General features: G+C 33.2%; 1 protein-coding gene across 1 annotated transcript in view; it reads right to left on the bottom strand.

The window, feature by feature from the left end:
- The window catches only part of LOC149773609 (uncharacterized), a 47,512-nt gene continuing 26,843 nt past the window's right edge, over positions 1 to 20,669 (bottom strand). Inside the window, exons 5-6 of the mRNA XM_089946343.1 lie at positions 16,938 to 17,077; positions 1 to 11,322 (exon numbers count right to left, since the gene is read on the bottom strand). Of these exons, the coding sequence (XP_089802469.1) occupies positions 11,187 to 11,322; positions 16,938 to 17,077 (276 nt within the window). The 3' untranslated portion in view covers positions 1 to 11,186. The remainder of the gene's footprint in view (positions 11,323 to 16,937; positions 17,078 to 20,669) is intronic.

Below are 20,669 nucleotides of genomic sequence, written 5' to 3'. Positions count from 1 at the left end.
TTTGCTGTACACATTTTTTTTATTCAGAGTAACTGATAATGCACTTACATTCAAGCATACACATCATGCAAAGAATGGATCAGTTTACTGCCATAAAAACAATGCACATGCTAAAATAACATTTTGTACTGAAATTTGTTCAAAACCATTTATACAAAAATTTCATTCCTTTCATTTATAACAAAAAAGCAGCAATTATTCTTCTGCTTTTCCATGTAAAACAAGACATATGGTAAAACCACATGGATTAATACTAAAGATTTTTTCCTCATACAGAGATTATTTGTCTACCTATCTATGGGATACAAATGTAAAGCATTGTATTTAAAAAAGTTAGCTTCATGACAAAAACAAATTGTAAATTCTACATAGAAATAAAATGGATCTCAACTTGTTTTGATCCGATATACACAAAATTCAGATGTAATTTCCTCAGTAATGGTTACAAGCAAATGGGAAATGAATTCAAAAGTAGAATGTCAAATACAAGTATCATAACTGAACGCAAGTCAAATATTGTGCAAGACAACTATTGAACAAGTAAATAAGTATGAACTTGTCTCTTAGGCAGACAAGAGTCAGAGTGACTAATTTTTAAAAATATGAATCACATGGGCTATTTGATCATAGCTGTCACTGTTTTCTAAATATTATGGAAGGAACATGCCAGCCGCAATATTTTTTGTAAAACTGCTCAAACTGACTGGTTGATTAATTGACTTGTGTTTAAGAGCACATCAACATAAATGCTATACTTTGGCAAGGCAATCATCTTACCTGGGAAAACACCATTGCAGTAGACTTTGCCTCGTCTGGGCAGGAGCTGAACTTACACTTTTTATCATGAAACAAACACACAAACCACAATGCCACTGCTACTCCTGCAACTCTACTAAGACACTGTCCCATCCTGTAACTCTACTTAGACATTGTCCTCTTCAGTTAGGGAACACTATAAAATCCTCAAATAATGAACTTAGCATGGATTGTATTTATTAAATAATCTGGTACCATTTTTATTAGACCCTCTCACAAGAAGGCACCCCTGCATAAGTAACAGCACCCTGCATCGATGCTGCTTTACCATTTTTTTTTCTCCCTCTTATAAAGCCATTGTATCAGAGAAACTAGTGTATGTGAGCAGTACATCTGTATCATGCCTGCAAAAAAGACTACACAGTAACTCTGTATACAGTCCAATCATTTTGTAATGTAACAAAGCTGTCATCATACAGATAATGCCTTTAACCTGTGAGAGTTAATTCCCTTGTTTTATCATTGTCAAACAATCATTATAAGCCTACAAGTGTAAGAAAAATATAAATCTATTCTTTGCATCATTATTTGTAAAATTTCAAGCACATTTTCCTGCATGAAGAACTAATTTTTCTAGAAATACAATTTTTATATACTATCTGGTGACATTCTATGTAAAGGCAAAATACTAAAAGGTGAAAATGTCATCGTGAGGAAAAATACATAGCAGATCTGCCAACCCTGACGAGTCAGTCTCAGTAAGGTAATTGATTTTTTCCATAAAATTTACCAGTTTTCAGTAAGGTGTAACAAAATATCAATAACTGCTATGATAATGCTGGAAAACGTAATTAAAAGTTTGATGCATCAATGATAAACATTATGCTCAAATGAAAAGTTTGTAAAGTATGCATAGACTTTATTTACCACTAGTAAAATTGCACAAAACTCTAGTTTCAAACCCTATGCAGCATATTGGCTCATTGCTATGTCTCAGCTTGACATAATTCTTGGAAATGACGACAGCAATCATATCTCCTGCCACGAGACATACACAAATTGACATGTGATGTCCAATAAATTAATTGTATCTTTTTAAGCTTTTATTCACAAGAATCTGAATACTTCTTTTATTCTTCTGAGTTGATTATTAACACTTTTCTAGAAGATTATTTACCGTTTCGTCTTAAACATTCATCACCTTCTGAATGCCATTTTTAAAAATTTTATATCAACAGTTTGATCATGCAGATGCTTCGCATGAACAAATAGGTGCAGTTTAAAGCATCCGAGGTGCTGCAGTAAAGTTAGTCTGGTTCCCTGACTAATTTCACTAATTCTAAGATAAAACTTGGATTCAGAAGATTATTTACCGTTTCGTCTTAAACATTCATCACCTTCTGAATGCCATTTTTAAAAATTTTATATCAACAGTTTGATCATGAAGATGCTTCGCATGAATAAATAGGTGCAGTTTAAAGCATCCGAGGTGCTGCAGTAAAGTTAGTCTGGTTCCCTGACTAATTTCACTAATTCTAAGATAAAACTTGGATTCAAATAAAACATGGATGAACCAATTATCTGAATTTTTCAGCAATGATCATTTTCCCGTAAGTTTTGCTAGCAAGCCATAAGTCTGTATTTTATAGGTAATTTTCATAAGACTTACGGCAAAATCGTAGGAGTTGGCAGGCTCTGACATAGTGCAAATATGCATGTTTCTTACTAGAAAAGTTGCTGTTTAAACTAGAAGTAAAATATTCCTTTAAGAAAATAAATTTTACCACTGAACATATTTGTCGAAACCAAATTATTCCATTATAATGAGAGTTGACAACAAGATCAAACTTTTGAATATTCTGTACAATGCAAGATCAGGGCAATCAAAGATTGGCTGAACAATGAGAAGGTTTTATGATGCTGTGCATTTGTTTTTTTGCATACAATTTTACAAATCTCTGGACAGACACGTATATGTAACAACCTTTTTATGTAACTAATGGTGATGTTTCAAAAGCTGAAAATCATTTTTTTTAAATCATGATGTTATGTAAATAATAAAGTACAAGACAAAAATTAAACCTGAAGTCAGTAAATGTTTAATATTAAATAATTCCAGTACAAAAAAAGCTTTGGTTATTTAGAAACAATTTAAAAGAGATCATGATACTGTGTTACTAAATTATATCTTCATTTGGAATTGGATGATACTCAAAAGCTACCCCGAAAAAGTTTTCAATTCGAGGTGATAGATATATAAAACTTTAAGCAATAGGTATTTAGTTTGCAGAAAGCTGTACAGTAAAGGGTACCAGTGAATATTATTGTCGACTTAAAGGCAAAGAATGAGCAGGAGTAAGAAATCCATGATATTTACTCTTTTATCTCCTAATGTCAGATGCTGTGTGGGCCATTGATACAAATGTGCCTAAACCACTCAGTGTAGTTTGCTATAAATAGAACTGTTACCTAGATGATCCCATACCAATGAACCAGTCTGAGAAATTTTACCAGTGTCTTATATGCTCAGCTCAACTTAAGTCTGGACCATTTTACTCTTCATATTTGTTACCTGTATAAAGGTTTTAGAGCTAAATCTGTTCTTTATAGCAGCATAATTATTTTTCAAAGAATAAATTTTGATCTGCTTTCAAAACCCGAGAGAAAGCCTTCTAAGATGGACTGTGTGCAACATTTTGCTCAACCTTACCATGATTTGATTTTTTAAGGCTTTTTATTCTGCATGTTTCTGTTTTATTATTATAATAAGTTACAGCAAAATATATAACAATATGATATGCATATTAATATCCGAGTTTATCATGTTTCTGGACCTGCAGTATAGAAAATTTATGATGATAGCAAGACACAACTAAAAGTATAAAATAGAAGAGACGATCAGCAGAGAAAATGAAGAGGTAAGATAATTTAAAGTCAAAGTTTTAACTGGTTAGTTAGCTTTTCATAATTATTGCATTTGATTCATTCAGTGTCATGTCACCCAACAGTGATCTCGAATGACCTCTAAATGTACTTGCTCATTGTCCACATCAATATCACCCACATCATCTAAATGTGATAATCTATCAAATCAATGCTGCCTTGATCAATATCAGAACCATTATCAGACTCAGTGACTCCTTCTAAGTTGTAATTCTCATCATATGAACTCTCTAGAAACTGCTAACAAATTCTGCTACCTCCACATCTGGCTAGGATACAGTTGATCCCATCACTATTTGTGTTGTTGTCATTGTTATTGTTGTAGGGTTTAATGCCATTTTTCATCACAAGATAGGCTATACATGGAGACCAGTACAAATGGTGGAGGAAGAACTCCATTTTTAATTAGCATATTAGAACTTCATCTTAAATAGCACCCAGGTGATGAGACATCATAATTAAATTCCTTGCCGGCTATAGTTTCAATAGGGGTATTTCCGAAAGCTGGTGATACAAAGAACACCGGCTGTAGTTTCAATAGGGATATTTCCCAAAGCTGGTGCTACAAAGAGCAGCTTAAAAGTTGTCATGGGCACTGAAATGCACTTTTTGCAGGTGGTACACATCATGACATGCATCCAGTTATGCATATATAGAATATCAGAATGTGGTAGAGACATCCAAAAGTGCCTATGTGAGGTGAAGGGTTAACTTTATTTTTCTGGTGAGTTTGGAGTGAAAAATGGTGACTTTGATGTCAATGGTGAATATAAAGTTACATATTAATATTAAAATCAATCAAAAACACTTTTAAAAAAGAAAAAGAAAAACTATAGTTTTTTTAACAACCCTATAAGCAGATCTAAAATTACCACAAAGTTTTTCAACACTATAAACAGATCTAAAATTACCGCATATTTTTTTTGTACAAGAGAGTAATTGACATATCCATGAGTTTTAACATCTTTGTATCATCATATGGCTAAATAAGATTATGAAAATACAAACAATTTGTGCTGGATATAAATTTGCAATTATACAAAGTCTGTACATTTGGTTCTATACAAATAAATAGCAATATTTTGATAAAATTGTGTTACATCATACAAATAAAGCATACACAAAGCACATTATTCTACAATATGAAAATATATTACATAACTTTTATGGTATTGCACATTAGCTAGTATGTATCAATAATATGAATATAATGGTAAGCATATCATGCTATTTAACACACAAACACATAATGCTCAGTATATAATAGTTAAATAAGGAATAAAAATTATCCAACACAACATAAATCAAGTTTCACATCAGTAAAAAAGGGGAAAAAAATCAACATTCAAAAAAGCATAATAAGAATCAATGTGTATGTGATCCCTGACATCTTGTACAAGTTATTTATCTTTTTAAGATTTTGAATGAAGACTACAAAAGATTGAACACAGGCCTAACATTAATAATATATCAGATGCCACAATAATTTAATTTTTGTTAATCATTATATTCTAGTATAATGAATAACAAAAAAAAATTTACAGGAAGCAACTGCAAATAAAAAAAGCATAGAAACATATTTTTTCTGTAAATGAACTTTTTAAATACAAAACAATCAATAATGCAAGAATGAACAAAGCATAATGTCGAATATAATCTGGAACAACATATTTTAAAATCAACCTTCAAGGTTCAGTTTTTAGAACTAATACAGAATCTTTAGGCTCCTTAAGAATTAAAAAGAAAAGAAGAAAAATCAGCCATATTAGCAATGGGCTAATGTTAGGAAGCCAATGTAGAAATGGACACTTTCATGTAAAAACTTAATGCCTGTGTATCTATCATGTAGTAATAAAAAATTTGTGTAAATCAAAACAAACGATCTAAATCCTTCTAATCAATGTCTCAAAAAAAGATTTTCTATATAGGCAATTATCATGACTGCAGAAAAGGTCAGATCTGAACTCAAAATGTCTCAAAGTAAACAAAAAGCAATACATAACATTTTGAATACAACAATTTTTTAAAATAATGAGTAAAATACATGTTTACACTACACAGTGTAATGTCAAAATTCTATTACTGACATAGACATTTGCATAGCTGTTCTCAGTCTGAATCTCATAACTTATTTTGTGATAAAATAAACTTATTTTTTCATAAATAATTTGACAAGAGACTCAATATGATCTGAAATCACTCACCTGCCTAACAGATTTATACATATAGCCAAATGTAACAGCAGTTGGCCAAGAAATCTCCACTGATAAAATGCTTTCAGAAAGAATATGTCTTTATTTTGATTGGTCTTGAGAAAAGGTTTATTGAATTTTTTTTCCTCTTCAGTCTCTTCAGCTATATCTTAGGTAGATCAGTATCTTTCTATAAAATTCAAAGGCCTTTCGATGAAAATGCACTCTGTAAAATTTGGTTAAATTCTGTTTAGCAGATTTATGAGAAAAGGATTTAACTGGAAAAGGGTTGTTTAAATTTTTTATATAACAGTAGTCGGCTGAAAGCTTTCATTTAAGTGAGGATGCTTTATCAAATTTGGTTAAATTCTGTATTGGTGATCTACATCAATGTATAAATAAATACATGAAAGACATTGATACCAGCATTATGTCAAATTTGGTCAAATTCTGTCCCACTCCATTTGAGAGATGTGTTTTAAAGGTAATTTGTTAGTAACTATGGTCATTTTGGAAGGTGGATTGGTATGACATATATGCATCTGAAGGCCTTAAAGACCATTACCAAATATGGTTATGAAGAACCTGAAAACAGTAAATTCTAATGGACCCAGGACCTTACCTTATGCTCACATACTTTAAGGCCAAGTGAATTAACTCAATTATTAGAGACCAAGACAATGAAATGGTCACTTCACCAAGATCTAAGCAAAAAATCTTTTTCTTCTTTAGTACAGTCAGTGAAATGGATATGGTTACCAAATCTGCATTTCATTTTTGTTTCACTTGCATTTTATACACAGCTGCATTTCATTTACCTTCTCATCAATTTGTTTATAGTCTTAGAAGTGCATTCTAATTTTGTGTTTATGCATCACATAGTTCTATTTTCTGTTTAATTGGAATGCATTACCAAAAGTCTAGATTTCTGTTTTAGGATTTATCTGAAAGAATTATTACTTTCAAACACTGTCTTATTAAAAGTGTGTTCAAAACAAAAAGAGAATGCATAAAATAGATAAAGATGTATTTTAATAAGTGTTTACTATCTATACCTGCTTATAAGTCAATGTTTTCTTTTATACTAAATATTTTATTCATGCAGAGTAGGGATCATTTTATGAGCACAAAAATATTTGGTAACTCTTGAGGCAATGTTAAAAACTCTAGATGTCTGCCATGCACAAAAATACTGTCCAAACATTTTTATGTTTTCATGACACTGTTCCCATTTCAGAAATATGTATGTGTTAAGAATTGTATTTATCCATTTCATGATGGTATTCACTGCACAATACAGTTATTAGTATTTTAATAATTTGAAAAATATTACAGGTAAATTCAATTTACTACACACCAAAAAGTGAAGTACCTGTCAATGTTGTTTTCAATTGGTGCTTAGTAGCAAGCATACTGCTTCCATCTTAGTACAAGTCCAACAACCTGTATTTACATCACGTGTTTTGCTGTTTAAACACCATGTTTCATTAAATTCAAGTTTTGATTTAGTTAGCATTTTTCTTTACCATAAGTTATATTTAATTCCTCTTTACCATAAGTTATATTTAATTCCCAAGTGATATTTCTCAAGTTTAAGTTTTCTGCCATTGCATATGACCCAACAAGTCCCTTGCTTGTAAAGCTTGTCATGCTGACCACTTTTTTAATCAAGCCATGAATTTAATACATGTACTTGCTCAGTGCCAAGTAGAGTTTCACAACTGCCTGTGAATGTCTCCATAAACTTGTAAAGGCAGGACACTCTGTTTTTCCATGAGAAAACCCTTTGATTCAGCCACGAACTTAATATATGTACTCTGAGTTCCACAATTACCTGTGAATGTCTGACCTTAATCATTTAGCTTGTAAAGACAGCACCCTCTGATTTCCCATGTGAAAACCCTTTGATCAAGCTACAAGTCTGATATTGCTCAGAGCCAAATAACAGAAGGTGGTTGTTTGAACTCCATGATCTTGCCACACAATTCACGTGTTCAGTTGCAGCCTTTAATAGATTCTACAGACTGCATAATCAAAGTCACTTACAGAGCTCAGTCTCTACATAAGTACCCACATACACCACTGCCAACCCTCACAATTTTGGCGTGAATTTCACATCTTTTTCAGCGATTCAAGCTGCATGCATAAAAATCACGAATTCCCCAATTTTCAATCTTTAATAAAAATAACCTATTTCCCATTAAGTGCTAGTCGTGATATCGGCAGGTGCCAAAACAGTCCTGTACTGCTAGTCACGATATAAGTGGAACTATACTGGTTTAGTTGGCCTGGTGGCAGGCATTTTAGCGTATTTTAAGCAATATTTATAAGAGTAGTTTTACAAATGCTTTTGAGAGAAACTGAGGCCTAACCAGAATTTTGCTCTGCGCATGTGCCACAAACACTGATTTGAATTACTATTTGGCACCGCATCCTGAAAATGTCTTCACCAACAAGGAAAAAGAAATGTATTGCACAAAAAGTGAAGCTGAGTTTGGAATATACCAAAAATTGACCGTGCATTCTGCCAACAAACACTGACATATATCATGCTTTTTGTACGCAGTGTGCCACAGATGTTAGCATTAGGCATGGTGGCAGAGACTTTGTGAGGAAGCACATAGGTAGTAAAAAGCACATAGAGGATGGGAAAATTAAGAACTCGCAGCAGATTTCAGCTCTTGACGGAAGACCTGCAAGCTACCAACGCTGAAGCATTGTTTGTGAGTTTTCCTGTTGAACACTATCTACTACCTTTATCAGCTGGAAACCATGCTAAACATTTGTTCCAACAAATATTCCCGGACTCAAAGACTGCTTCACGAATTCATGTCAAAATCACTAATTTGTATCCCTATTTTCACTAATTGCGAGACTGGAGGGTTGGCAGCTATGCACATACAACAGTGAAGCGAAGTAAATAGAATTGGATGATATTTACGATGACTAGATGATAATGGAGGATTTCAAAACTTTATCAATTATGAATTCATGGATTCTGTAAAAGATGACATTAGAAATTGATATTTCATACAAATGTGGATTTAACTTATTTATTTGTAAGACGCATGGAATTAACACATGGGATATAGTGAACACGATCATTCTCAACTATTTTTATACAACTATGTGTCTTATAATTGAATTAATGGATATAAAATGTCAAGCATTATGAGTTAACTAGGATTTAATTAGAACAAACTGTAAGTTGCCAATTTCGTTGTGACATGTTCACTCAATAATATAAACGTACATTACACTGGTGTTGTCATTATTTTTCCTATCCATCTATCCAGTTTGGCCCATTTATTTTTCCAAAGAGAAACTATGACTTATAATGACAAGTCAACCCTTCAGATGAAGGACGGTCAATGAGAAATTGGCTCTTTTTTAACCTTAAAAAAAAAGGGGGGGGGCGGATTGACTTATAAGTAAATATATACAGTAACAATAACTGCAATAAATGTAAATTTCAGTTTTAGAAATATTTGTCAGCAAATTTTATTTCTTATTTAATTTCACTGAAATAAAAATTGTAAAGACACAACTACATCACATCAATGGTAATTTTTAGACCATGACTTGTAAGTAGTGAAAATTGTCAGGGTAAAGAAGACCGAAAATGATCCTGGGCTTTCAATGGTGGCTATTAAGCAACAGTTTGAAATACAGTTACAAATAATTTCGTACCGCTCTGGTGGCCTTGCAGTTAGAGCATCCGCCTCAGATGCAGGAGGTCATGGGGTCAATCCCCAGCCAAGTCTTACCAAAAACTTACAAAAATTGTACTAACAGCTGCCTCGCTTGGCACTCAGCATTATGAGGTTAGTGTTAGGACTTGTCGGCCTGGTGTCAAGATAGTGTAACTGGGGGGAACAACACACTACATGTCTGTGGCATGAGCCCCCAGTGCTAGACATCACTATAAACGGCCACAATGCAGACATCGTAGCGATATGACTGAAAAATTGTTAAAGCTACATTAAAAATCCAAATCCCATACACACAAATATTTTCATGTTTCCTTTATCATCTATCATTTACATGTCCACTCCTTCATATCACACTCATTTTATTTGTACACTTTCTGCATTTAATTTTCATCATTAATTCTGCATTCCAATTTTGTTTCCTTGGTATCGTGACCCATTTCAAAGTCTGTAAAAATATGTCATAAATGGCTTCTTAAGTTGATAAATTACAGGAATATGTAATACTTGCTGAAATATAGCATTTAAGCAATATAAAACTGCATAACACATGAATCTGTTGTAACTGCAAGTCGAGTTTTCTAAAAATATTTAACAACTGTCCATAAATACAACTATAAATGAGGATTAAAAAGGTATCAGCTTCGATAAAGAAGGCACTTTAAGTAGATAATCTAATATTTCTAAATTCTATGAACTATCAAAAGAACAGGGCAATCTCAAAACACTTTTCAAAAATATTTCTAAACTACCAGTAGTAATAAGTTGCCTACAAAAATAAACTCCACACAGTGACACACACTCTTGCCATGCATTTCATCACTGCATCGTAACCAATTACTTGAGCCCTTTGTTATCATATTTAAGTCATTTGACTGTGGCAATGGAAGACAACTTTTTACAATATTCCCTATATTATGTAGCTGTAGATGTAAATAAGCCCCTCCCCTATATCCAGTTATGGAGATGACACCTTTAGGATTCAAGTAAGTTAATGCTTACACAAGTTCTCTTTTAGCATCCATGGCCTTCTTTGACCTTTGATGCTCATAATCACCCAGAAGCATTATGAAACACACATGATGGTTCAGAATTTACCTTTTTATTAATAAAGACACCCTGAAAGTTGTACAAATAAATACACTATGATAAAAAGATATAAATTAACTCACATGCAGGTAAATTTGTCTCAGTTCAGTGAGTGTTTTAAGTCTAATTTAAGCAGTATCATACAAATACATTTAGAAATATTTCAGTAGAAGTGCAAATGGTGTTGACAGTGGTGTTAAGCATGGCAAAAGTGTTCATATGAGTGTGGAAGTAAAACCTGGTTTGCAACAGAAAAACATGTTCAATTGAGATTAAATAATATCAACCCACTGTGCCACTAATAGCAGTAATACCTACAGCTCACTTCCTTGAGCAGGCAAGACACAAATTGACTCTCATCAGTAACAAAGTAATTTCCATCCATGAATGACATGATGTTAACAACCACCATCTGATTATACAATTCAACACTTGTACAATGGTACTTCTGGCACAGAAAGTTTTTGAGTCAATATGAAAAATAAACTCATACTTTTTAATTTAGCAGAAACTGGAAGACTCTGTAAAGGGCTATAAGAGTGAGCGGCAAAACAATAACATGTTGGACTGATGCTGCACCATTAGCATCTACTGTCCAGGTTGGGATGAAGTACTCATCTCTCAGCACTGCACTGAAATATAAAAAAATACACTTATCATTAACTAATGCAATTAAATGTGGACCAACTGAACTCAAAGAATAGACTGGTTTATATTCTGTTACAAAAATAAATAATACTACTAATACATACATGCCAACCCCTGATGAGGAAAAAGTGTAATCCAAGTGGACAAAAAGAGGAATCCAAATAATAACATGCTAAAAATTCAATAAACAATGATTTATTTGCCCCTCTCGTCTTTTAACATCCTTTACTGCTTCAAGTTTTCATATGTAGCACTTTTAGCTTTAGAAAGCAACATATTTTCATGTTGTATTTTAAAACACTTTGTGCCAGCTGAGACCATGAATGTTTTGCACACCAACAGAGCACAAAGTACTGGGTTACTGAGCCTGGATCTGAATTCACTTTTATTTTTGTTAACAATACTGAACAATCTCTCAGTCAGCATTAGAATGGTAAAGAACCAATATTCCTTCCATAACCTGACAAAGAAGAGGAAATTTATATCTGATTGTGTCTTTTAGCTGGGAAATAAGGTGCCACTGCACATCAACTCTATCTGCATTAAGTATATTGTCAGGTAAAAAATCCCAACTTTATACTTCAAGAATTCTCCTTCAGATGATCCAAGGTAGACAAGGACGGTAATAGAAAGGGATTTCTCTTTACAAAGAATCTAACACTTTTGAAGCTTTTTGACTGTCTCTCATTTAAATCAGCAACGGAATTTAAAAGCACTTCATCTCCATGGGGGAATTTCCGGAGCATGTAATCACAGGCTGTAGCCTAATAATCTCTAACATTATCATAAGACACCTTCACAGCTAGAGTTGTTTCTATGAATTCTCCTGCTTCTATACCAATAGCAAGAATTCATTATCTTTCCATTACGAACTCAGAAAATAACACCTCTGCATTTATAACATTCATGTCCGCACTTTAGTTCTGCTGTAGATAAGAAGTTACCTTAGTATTGGAGTTTGTAACACGAGCTAATTCGATGTTTCTTTGTTTTCAAGTGTTTCTCCACATAAAATGTACCACCATGCCCAATATTAAAGTCATTTCCGCACAGACTGCAATGAGCATGATGCTGCCCTAGAATACAGGGACTTGTATCATTGCTTAAAACTGACCTGTCATACATGTACTATATAGTACATGTATGACAGGTCAATTTTAAGCAACGATACGAGCCCCTGTGCCTGAGAATGGAACGCTATATTATGCCATTCATGTAATCATCTTTGAAGGATTCGTAAGGTGTAATTTAATGAAAAAAAGCGTAATGGTTGGTATGTATGCTAATATTATAAATAATACATAATTTTTAATTGACTTTTTTTCTCCAGTTTATCTCATAAGCATTTCTTATGTATTGAACAAAACATTATGCAAACATCTAGAAAAAGGGATTTTCCTTTAACAGACTGATGGATGAAGGAAAACAGGCCACACAGAAAATTCTTCTGGTCTATGACTAGTAGAACTAAATATAAAAAATATAAAGCTGTTCTATAACATATATGATTAGGAAGGACATATTTGTCCATTTCAAATTAAAGTGTAAACACAAAAGGGAGCTGCTGTTTTGGTGTTTTACACCAGTTTTCAGCACATGATAGGCTATACATGGTGGCCAGTATAACTGTGCAGGAAGAATATGTGAAAACCCTGGGAAGAACCACCAACCCATGGAAAGCTACTTGCAAGCTTTCTCACATATTCACATTGACTCAAACCCACTCAGAGGTGATAAAAGACCCCAAGTTTGAGGTGTTAAAATTACAGTTTCATGAACAATTACCATCAACAGAATTTTCAGTATACAATATTTGGCTGCAACTCCAAGTATTGACATAACAAGAAATGTTTCCATATGATAAAGATTCCCCCAGCCAATATGATCCAAATTAACAGCACAGCTCTTAGTCAAGTATGGATTATACACTCATTGCATTTTGCCAGAAATGGTAAAATGACATCTAGCCCAGATCTTTTTAATTTAAAGTGGGAGCTATTAAGTGTGCAAAAACAGGCTCTCAAAGGAACTGATGCCCTTATGGCCAAAAATAATTTACAGAAATCCATGATAGGCCTGTTACAGAAATCCATGACAGGTCTGTTACAGAAATCCATGACAGGTCTGTTACAGAAATCCACAATAGGCCTGTTACAGAAATCCATGATAGGTCTGTTACAGAAATCCATGACTTCTATGATAGGCCTGTTACACAAATCCATGATAGGCCTGTTACAGAAATCCATGACAGGTCTGTTACAGAAATCCATGACAGGTCTGTTACAGAAATCCATGACAGGTCTGTTACAGAAATCCACAATAGGCCTGTTACAGAAATCCATGATAGGCCTGTTACAGAAATCCAGAATAGGCCTGTTACAGAAATCCATGATAGACCTGTTACAGAAATTGATGATAGGTCTGTTACAAAAATCCATGATAGGTCTGTTTCTTCTGGTTTTATTTTATTGACTGTTACTGCTGAGTATTAAAACCATCTCAGATGTACTTGAGAAACTCCATTATACTAAATTTGGCAACAAAAATATTTCCATACATGTTTGAGTTCAAACATTCACAAGATGCATGAGAATACAGTACAAAATCCTCAGACATGTCCTTTGACCTTTAACCTGAATAATAGGGACAGAAAGGCAATAAACTTTACTGTCTCAGGCAACATCTGTATACCCACAATCTAAGTCTGATTAAATCTAAAATTAATTTTTTTTTGGGGGGGGGGGGTAATTAAGTTATTAAAATGGCATCATTCAAGGCATTCTTGATATCTTTCTAACAACTATTTTTGACTAAAAAACAAAAACAAATCCATTCATACTTGTTTGTGTTATCATGCTCACAAGCCAGTACAGCTATAAGCCGGAGTCTTGAGCTTTCACCTTCAAATCAAAATACACCTAAATACAAAAATGAAGATCAATGACATTTGATTTGACCACAAGGTTAATTAGGTTTGCTTTTCAAATTCCTTCACAAATGTTTAGATATGGTGTTGGTCAGATCAGTGCCATTTTTTTTATTCTGATCAAATTATTTATTGCAAGAAGAAATTTATTCAAAACACCATGGCAATAACACCAATTGTTTAGGAGCAGTGTTATCAAGAGCCTCAAAAAGGCCAATATGTTGCCAAAAATCAGATGAGCACTATTTTCATTTAGAACCAGCTACATATTGCTTTAGCATTTTAGTATAAAAAAATGCACTGACAGAAAGTGATATTAAAAAAATTCAAGTGGTAATCAAGACAAACATTTTTGAGGCTGGATCATAAACCCTTTAATTTCATTGCTTTTGTTTTTTGTTAAACTGTCAGTGTGACCATTCATTCAATGGAAGTAGATGTAAAAATGACCTCTGTGGCTGCCATGCCATTTTGGGAAGTTGGCTCAGCATCAGTTTCATTTAGGACCAACTATAATACATGGTGATGAATGTTTAAGTGAAAACCTCATGTGATAGAACATTCCTCCAAGAGGAATAAAAATAAAATTTTCAAGTGGGACATCAGCAACATGTGCAATTAAGACCAAACTAGATATCTTAATAAGTCTTTCTGTGATAACCCCATGTCAATACAACCATCTGTTTAAGAGAAGTCGTGATAAGATTTTCAAGACAACAAGGTGGCCAAATTGAAAGTCCGATGTGCACCCTTTCATTATGATAACCTAGACATAAAAATAAGTATTTCAGTGACAAGACCATGTCACTACAACCCTACATTCATTATGATAACCTAGACATAAAAATAAGTATTTCAGTGACATGTCACTACAACCCTACATTCATTATGATAACCTAGACATAAAAATAAGTATTTCAGTGACATGTCACTACAACCCTACATTCATTATGATAACCTAGACATAAAAATAAGTATTTCAGTGACAAGACCATGTCACTACAACCCTACATTCAGGAGAAGTAGTGTTAGGCACATTTCAAAAATGGATGATATGGTTGCCATATTAGAGATCTGATCGGCACAATTTTCCTGCAATACCAGTATAATATCATATAAACATAATATAGCCATTTCATGAAAATCCCTTTTTGATACGACCATCTGTTCAAGATGAACACCAAGACAGATGCTGGATTTCAGATGGACACAATTTCAATTTAGGACTAATCTGCATCATAAGCAATCATTTTTCAAAGCCCAATGTAATAATATGATCCATTTTGGAGGAAGAATGATATAAATTTTTTGAAGATGCCCAACACAGTGGCATATTAAATGTTCAAAGGACGCCATTTTCCTTTAGGACCAACTAGACTCTGGAATAAATATGTATGAAAGGTTTCATGATCACCTTCTCAGTACTTTAAGAGTAGTGATACCAATTTTATGCTAATAAATATACATGCCTACTGTGTAACATATCCAATAATGTTTTCTTTAAATAAAATTGATATTAACACACAAAATAATGTTCCATTACCTACTGCTTTGTCTATGGGACAAAAATACAATATATAATAAAATCAATCATTGTTAACCTGATGAAAAATCTAATCCTTAAAAATAGCAGATTAATGAGTGAACAATATCATCATTTTGTAAAGGTAGGCAAGACAGGAACTTGTAACATATCAAGGTACAAACTAGTGAAATAAATTAATACTCCACTAAAGCTGCAGTTGAATACAGCCACTAATGACTAAAAAGGAAAACCTATGTCTTCCCACTTCATAGCTGGACAATAAATGAATCAAAGTGTGAAAGAATTTCAAGAAATTATTTATGACATCATATTGCAACCAGAAGTGGATACTAGTTTTTGATGACCATGATCATCTGCCTTTAAAAGCAAGTCCTCACTGAGCCAACTACCGTAATTTTCTATAAAAAGCCTTTCCGTTATTATCATAGCAATTTTATACTTAAAAAGATTTTTCCATTAAGAAGCCTAACTCCTCACTTTTAAGGAAGTTTTTTTGGTAGATTAATATAGAACAGCATAGCTCAAAATGACAGGACCTTTGTATTACGACGTCATATATATGGTGCCATCTGTCACCAAAGTGTATGCTAGTATAATCAACTCTGATGGATGTAAAATGATATGCTGACTGTTCTTCAAAAAATAATAAAAAGAAAAGTCATTTCCAGAACAGATCTTTGATTATTACAGTTGCTACAACAAAGACTGTGGGGTTTCTGTTGCAGAAAACTGATGCAATCATAAAAATTGTGTTATACTAAAAAATTCACCAATCAATATATGCCTTAAGATGAGTTAATAATCTTAAACCTTTGCAAAGTGGATGAATTTTCTAATATTCACAAAGCTATTATTTTATGGACAGTTAGTGACAGGATATTTCTGAGATTTTTCTATTTAATGACTGTTAATGAGTGCTAAATATTCAAATTAGAGTAGCATAACAAAAATGAACAACAACCTAAAATTACGAAGTGCTTTAGGATTGCTTTGCTTGGACTTTACTTCTGTAAAACCGACATCTTCTCAAGATGTTGAATATTTCAGCATTTTACAATTGATCATTCATAAGCAGATTTATAAGGCAGGAAACCCTGGAAGAAATATTGTTTACATAAGAAACTTACATGTAGTTCAAGACCATGGATGCTAACCCATGACCAACATTTCCACCAGGCTGGAAGAAGTGCAGTAGTGCCCCCTGGATTTCACCAGCCTTGGCCAATGACAGCTTTTCTCTAGCTGTGCTGCCTGCCAGTGTGTAAATCTGAAATATCAAATTCATTCCAGCAAAACCGTCAATCATGTTTATATCCAACTATTACTACTGTATAAAAAGATGGCATTTTCACAGATCACACATATCAGTATAATTCAGGATTTTGACAAAATCAACAAAGTATATTCTGTACATTTCTGTTTTAGCAAGAAGCTAGCTAGGGACTGCATGTTGAGCCCACCCTTGAGCTCTGAAATGAAATATTGGTCACATTTTTGTTGGAAAGGTGATTTATCCACAAAAATACATCAACATAAAAATTGTACAGACAAAACTGACCAAAATGCAAAATTAAACTGCCACAGAAGCGTAAAATTGAGGTAAAACTAACCTACTTTGGCGATCTGGTAATTTACCCAACAAAATGGTTCCATCAATTTACATGACTCTCTAACTAACAGTACACAAGAATGTGAGGTAAATGGAAACGTTATCGCTAACTAACAGTACACAAGAATGTAAGGTAAATGGAAACATTATCACTAACAGTACATAAGAATGTGAGATAAATGGAAACATTATTGCAAGTCAGGGAAACATGGAAGTCACACTTACTTTTGGTGAAATTATGACGTATACACCAATGTGTATCTACATAACAAGAAATATAACTCTGTGGCCAACTGTATCTTAGAAAATGGCTATATTGTTGAAGTATAGGCAAAGTTAAAAACCAAAACTTTAAAAAACGCCACCCCCAAGTGAATACGATAAATCAAGATAATACAAGATAAGATAAAGATAAGTGCATATTAATATAATAATGGGCCAACCAAAAAATAAAATGAGCTATCTATTTTACATGTTATCTGCATGAAAAACCAAGTAATCTTTTCTGTAGGATACCCCTCCTTGATGCCTCTGACCATCCTGACAGTGTAAAAAAGTGAACTTGAACATTTTATGCCCCTCCAACAATTTAGTCTTCCATCTTTGAGCATTTTCAGTTTTCAAGTAATTTCTGGAGGATGCAATAAAGTTCTTCTTCTTTTCTTCCACCACTGTGGAACCCAGTTTTTCATTAGAAGTTTCACTGTCATCATGGATTTTGTGGGTTTTACCAGCTTCTTCAATAGTCATTAAATCTAGTAATTTGTATCACTTTCATTATCTGAGTGTGCTATTGGTGGAAAAAAATCTATTATCCATCATTCAGAGGCTACAACCTTTTCTTATAGTTGTTGTTGTTGTTGTAGGGTTTAACGCCATTTTTCAGCACAAGATAGGCTATAGATGGCGGCCAGTATTAATGGTGGAGGAAGAACCCGGAAAACCCCAGAAAGAACCACCGACCCACGAGAGCTACTGGCATGCTTTCTCACATACCCACATTGGCTGAATCTGAGACTTGAACCCACGCAGACAGAGGTGAGATGGCAGTGATCCGTAATGGACAGCGCTTTAGACCACTCGGGGCCCCTTTTCTTATAGTTAAAAACATTTTAAAAAATGTCTGAGTAGAAGTTACCTTGATACATTACTTGAATTTATTCCATGCTTCTTCATTGAGACTACTGCAATTCAGTCACATACTAATCTTATTCTTAACTTCTGAACCAAGAAATATTATGGGAAATACTGTTTAATCACTTTTCCAATATGCTTCAAAGTTATCCAAAAATGACAACGTTGTAAAGTGTTTAGAAACAATTATCTGCAAATAAATTCACAAACTTGGTCATGGTCTAATAAGAAATATGATCTTATTAAAACAGATTTTTTTTCTTCCACATATATAAACATGTAATAAAATTCTGATACTTAGACACATTTATTGGTGTGCATTAGAAATGAATTTAGTTACCAGTCTAAAAGTTACAGTCTGCATTATTAGTAAATTCCCAAAGCTTACAGAAGAGATGCAGAACAACATTTTTCTGGTTTGGTTTGAATAAGCCTGTATTAAGATACTCATATAGTGACTTTAGTACATTTTTCTTGGACAGTGAGAGTAAAGTGTCTTGCCTATGGACAAGACATAGAAGCCAACTTAGCATGGTCTGGGAATCAAACCTACTAGATATGAGTCTAGAGTAACTATTGGTGTTTTACAAACAAGTCTTATAAACATATAAATATATTATCAACTTAGAGGTTTTCTTGTTATTTAGTTATTTCATATTTTTCATCAGTTTAAATTATACATTATTGACTTTAATCTCTAATGTGTTAAAACTTGTTCTATCAAAATGTATTTTTCTTGTATAAATTATTTTTGTTTTAATTATTTTTCTGCAAGGGGAAGAACTCTGCATAATTGCAAACCTGTGTTTGTAAAGTCTTTATCTCAAGATATTTCCCTTGCTTTACTCAACAAGAAAGCTGGGTTGTCAATTGCACAGTATGAAATCAGATGTTTCAAGGTTTCTGAGTCTTTGGTATCTTCATCCATCTTTGTTTGACTGCACATGGACATTGTTTTGTTCAATACTGAAAGGCACTGATGTCAGGACATGGTGTGTCAAAGTTGGTCAAATTCTGTTCAGCAATTGGGGGGAGGGGCAGATAAAATTGTGAAAATGCTTTCTACTGTTAATAAACTCATGTTGGAGTGCAGAAGAATAGCATCATTTCTCTAAATCTGCAAGATATTTAAAACAGACAACTTTCTGTCAAATGCTGTCTAATTCTGCTAAATGGTGTCTTCGAATTTGTTAAAAGTTTTGTTTTTCACCCCAAAAAATCATATCTCACAAGAGAATGGCATCTTTTGTATAAACTTAAAAGCCCTTCATGCACAGTACTTTCTGTAAAATTTGACCAGATTCTGTTAAGTAGTTTTCAAGAAGAAGCTGTTTTCAAAATCTTGCGATTTTAGTAATTTTGGCTGTCTGAGGGCAAATTGGCATCAACAGTATATATTTTCGATAGTCTTAATACCAGAATGTTTCTATCAAGTTTTGGTCAAATCAGCTTGCAGTCATTTAAATGTCTTTCTATTCTCTTAGTAATGAAAGACTTTTTTAATTTTTAATAAAGTCATTTAAAAGAATTTTTCTAGTTTTAGTAATGACAGTCATATCTGAAGGTATATTAGCATCAGTTAAACAAATCTGAGAGACCTTCATCATGCCAGTTCACTCTCAGTCAAACTTGGTCAGATTCTGTTCAAGTGGTTTTGAAAAGAAGTTTAAAAGATTTTCCATTAGTAATAGTGGCCATATCTGAAGGCAGATGATTGGAACAAACTTTAAAAAGCTACATGCCAGGATTCTTCTGTTCAATGAGTGGTTTTGAAGAAGTTGTAAATAGTAGGGCATAACCGATTAGCATTTTTCTACTGATTTCCGATTCCGGATTTTGGGCATGAAATTTTTCCGATTCCGGATACGATTCAATTAATCGGAAATGCTAAATTAAAAGGTTTTTCAAATTAACTTTTTAAACCGTGTTACACACGTTTTGCATATCACACCGATGTCACAAGGGGAAGGATATGGCAGGACTATAGCAAAATGCAACGAAGTTCAAAGCCACAAAGAATCCATGAAATTTTTTATTTTTGTAAAATGCACTGAAACATTATAAACGTTTTTTCTACGATCACATTATTATACATAATAATTATAAAAACTTACGA

This window comes from Sinohyriopsis cumingii, unplaced genomic scaffold (assembly GCF_028554795.1).
Source record: "Sinohyriopsis cumingii isolate HCF-2022 unplaced genomic scaffold, ASM2855479v2 utg000624l, whole genome shotgun sequence".
NCBI classification, from domain to species: domain Eukaryota; kingdom Metazoa; phylum Mollusca; class Bivalvia; order Unionida; family Unionidae; genus Sinohyriopsis; species Sinohyriopsis cumingii.
This window is presented reverse-complemented; position numbering and strand designations above follow the sequence as displayed.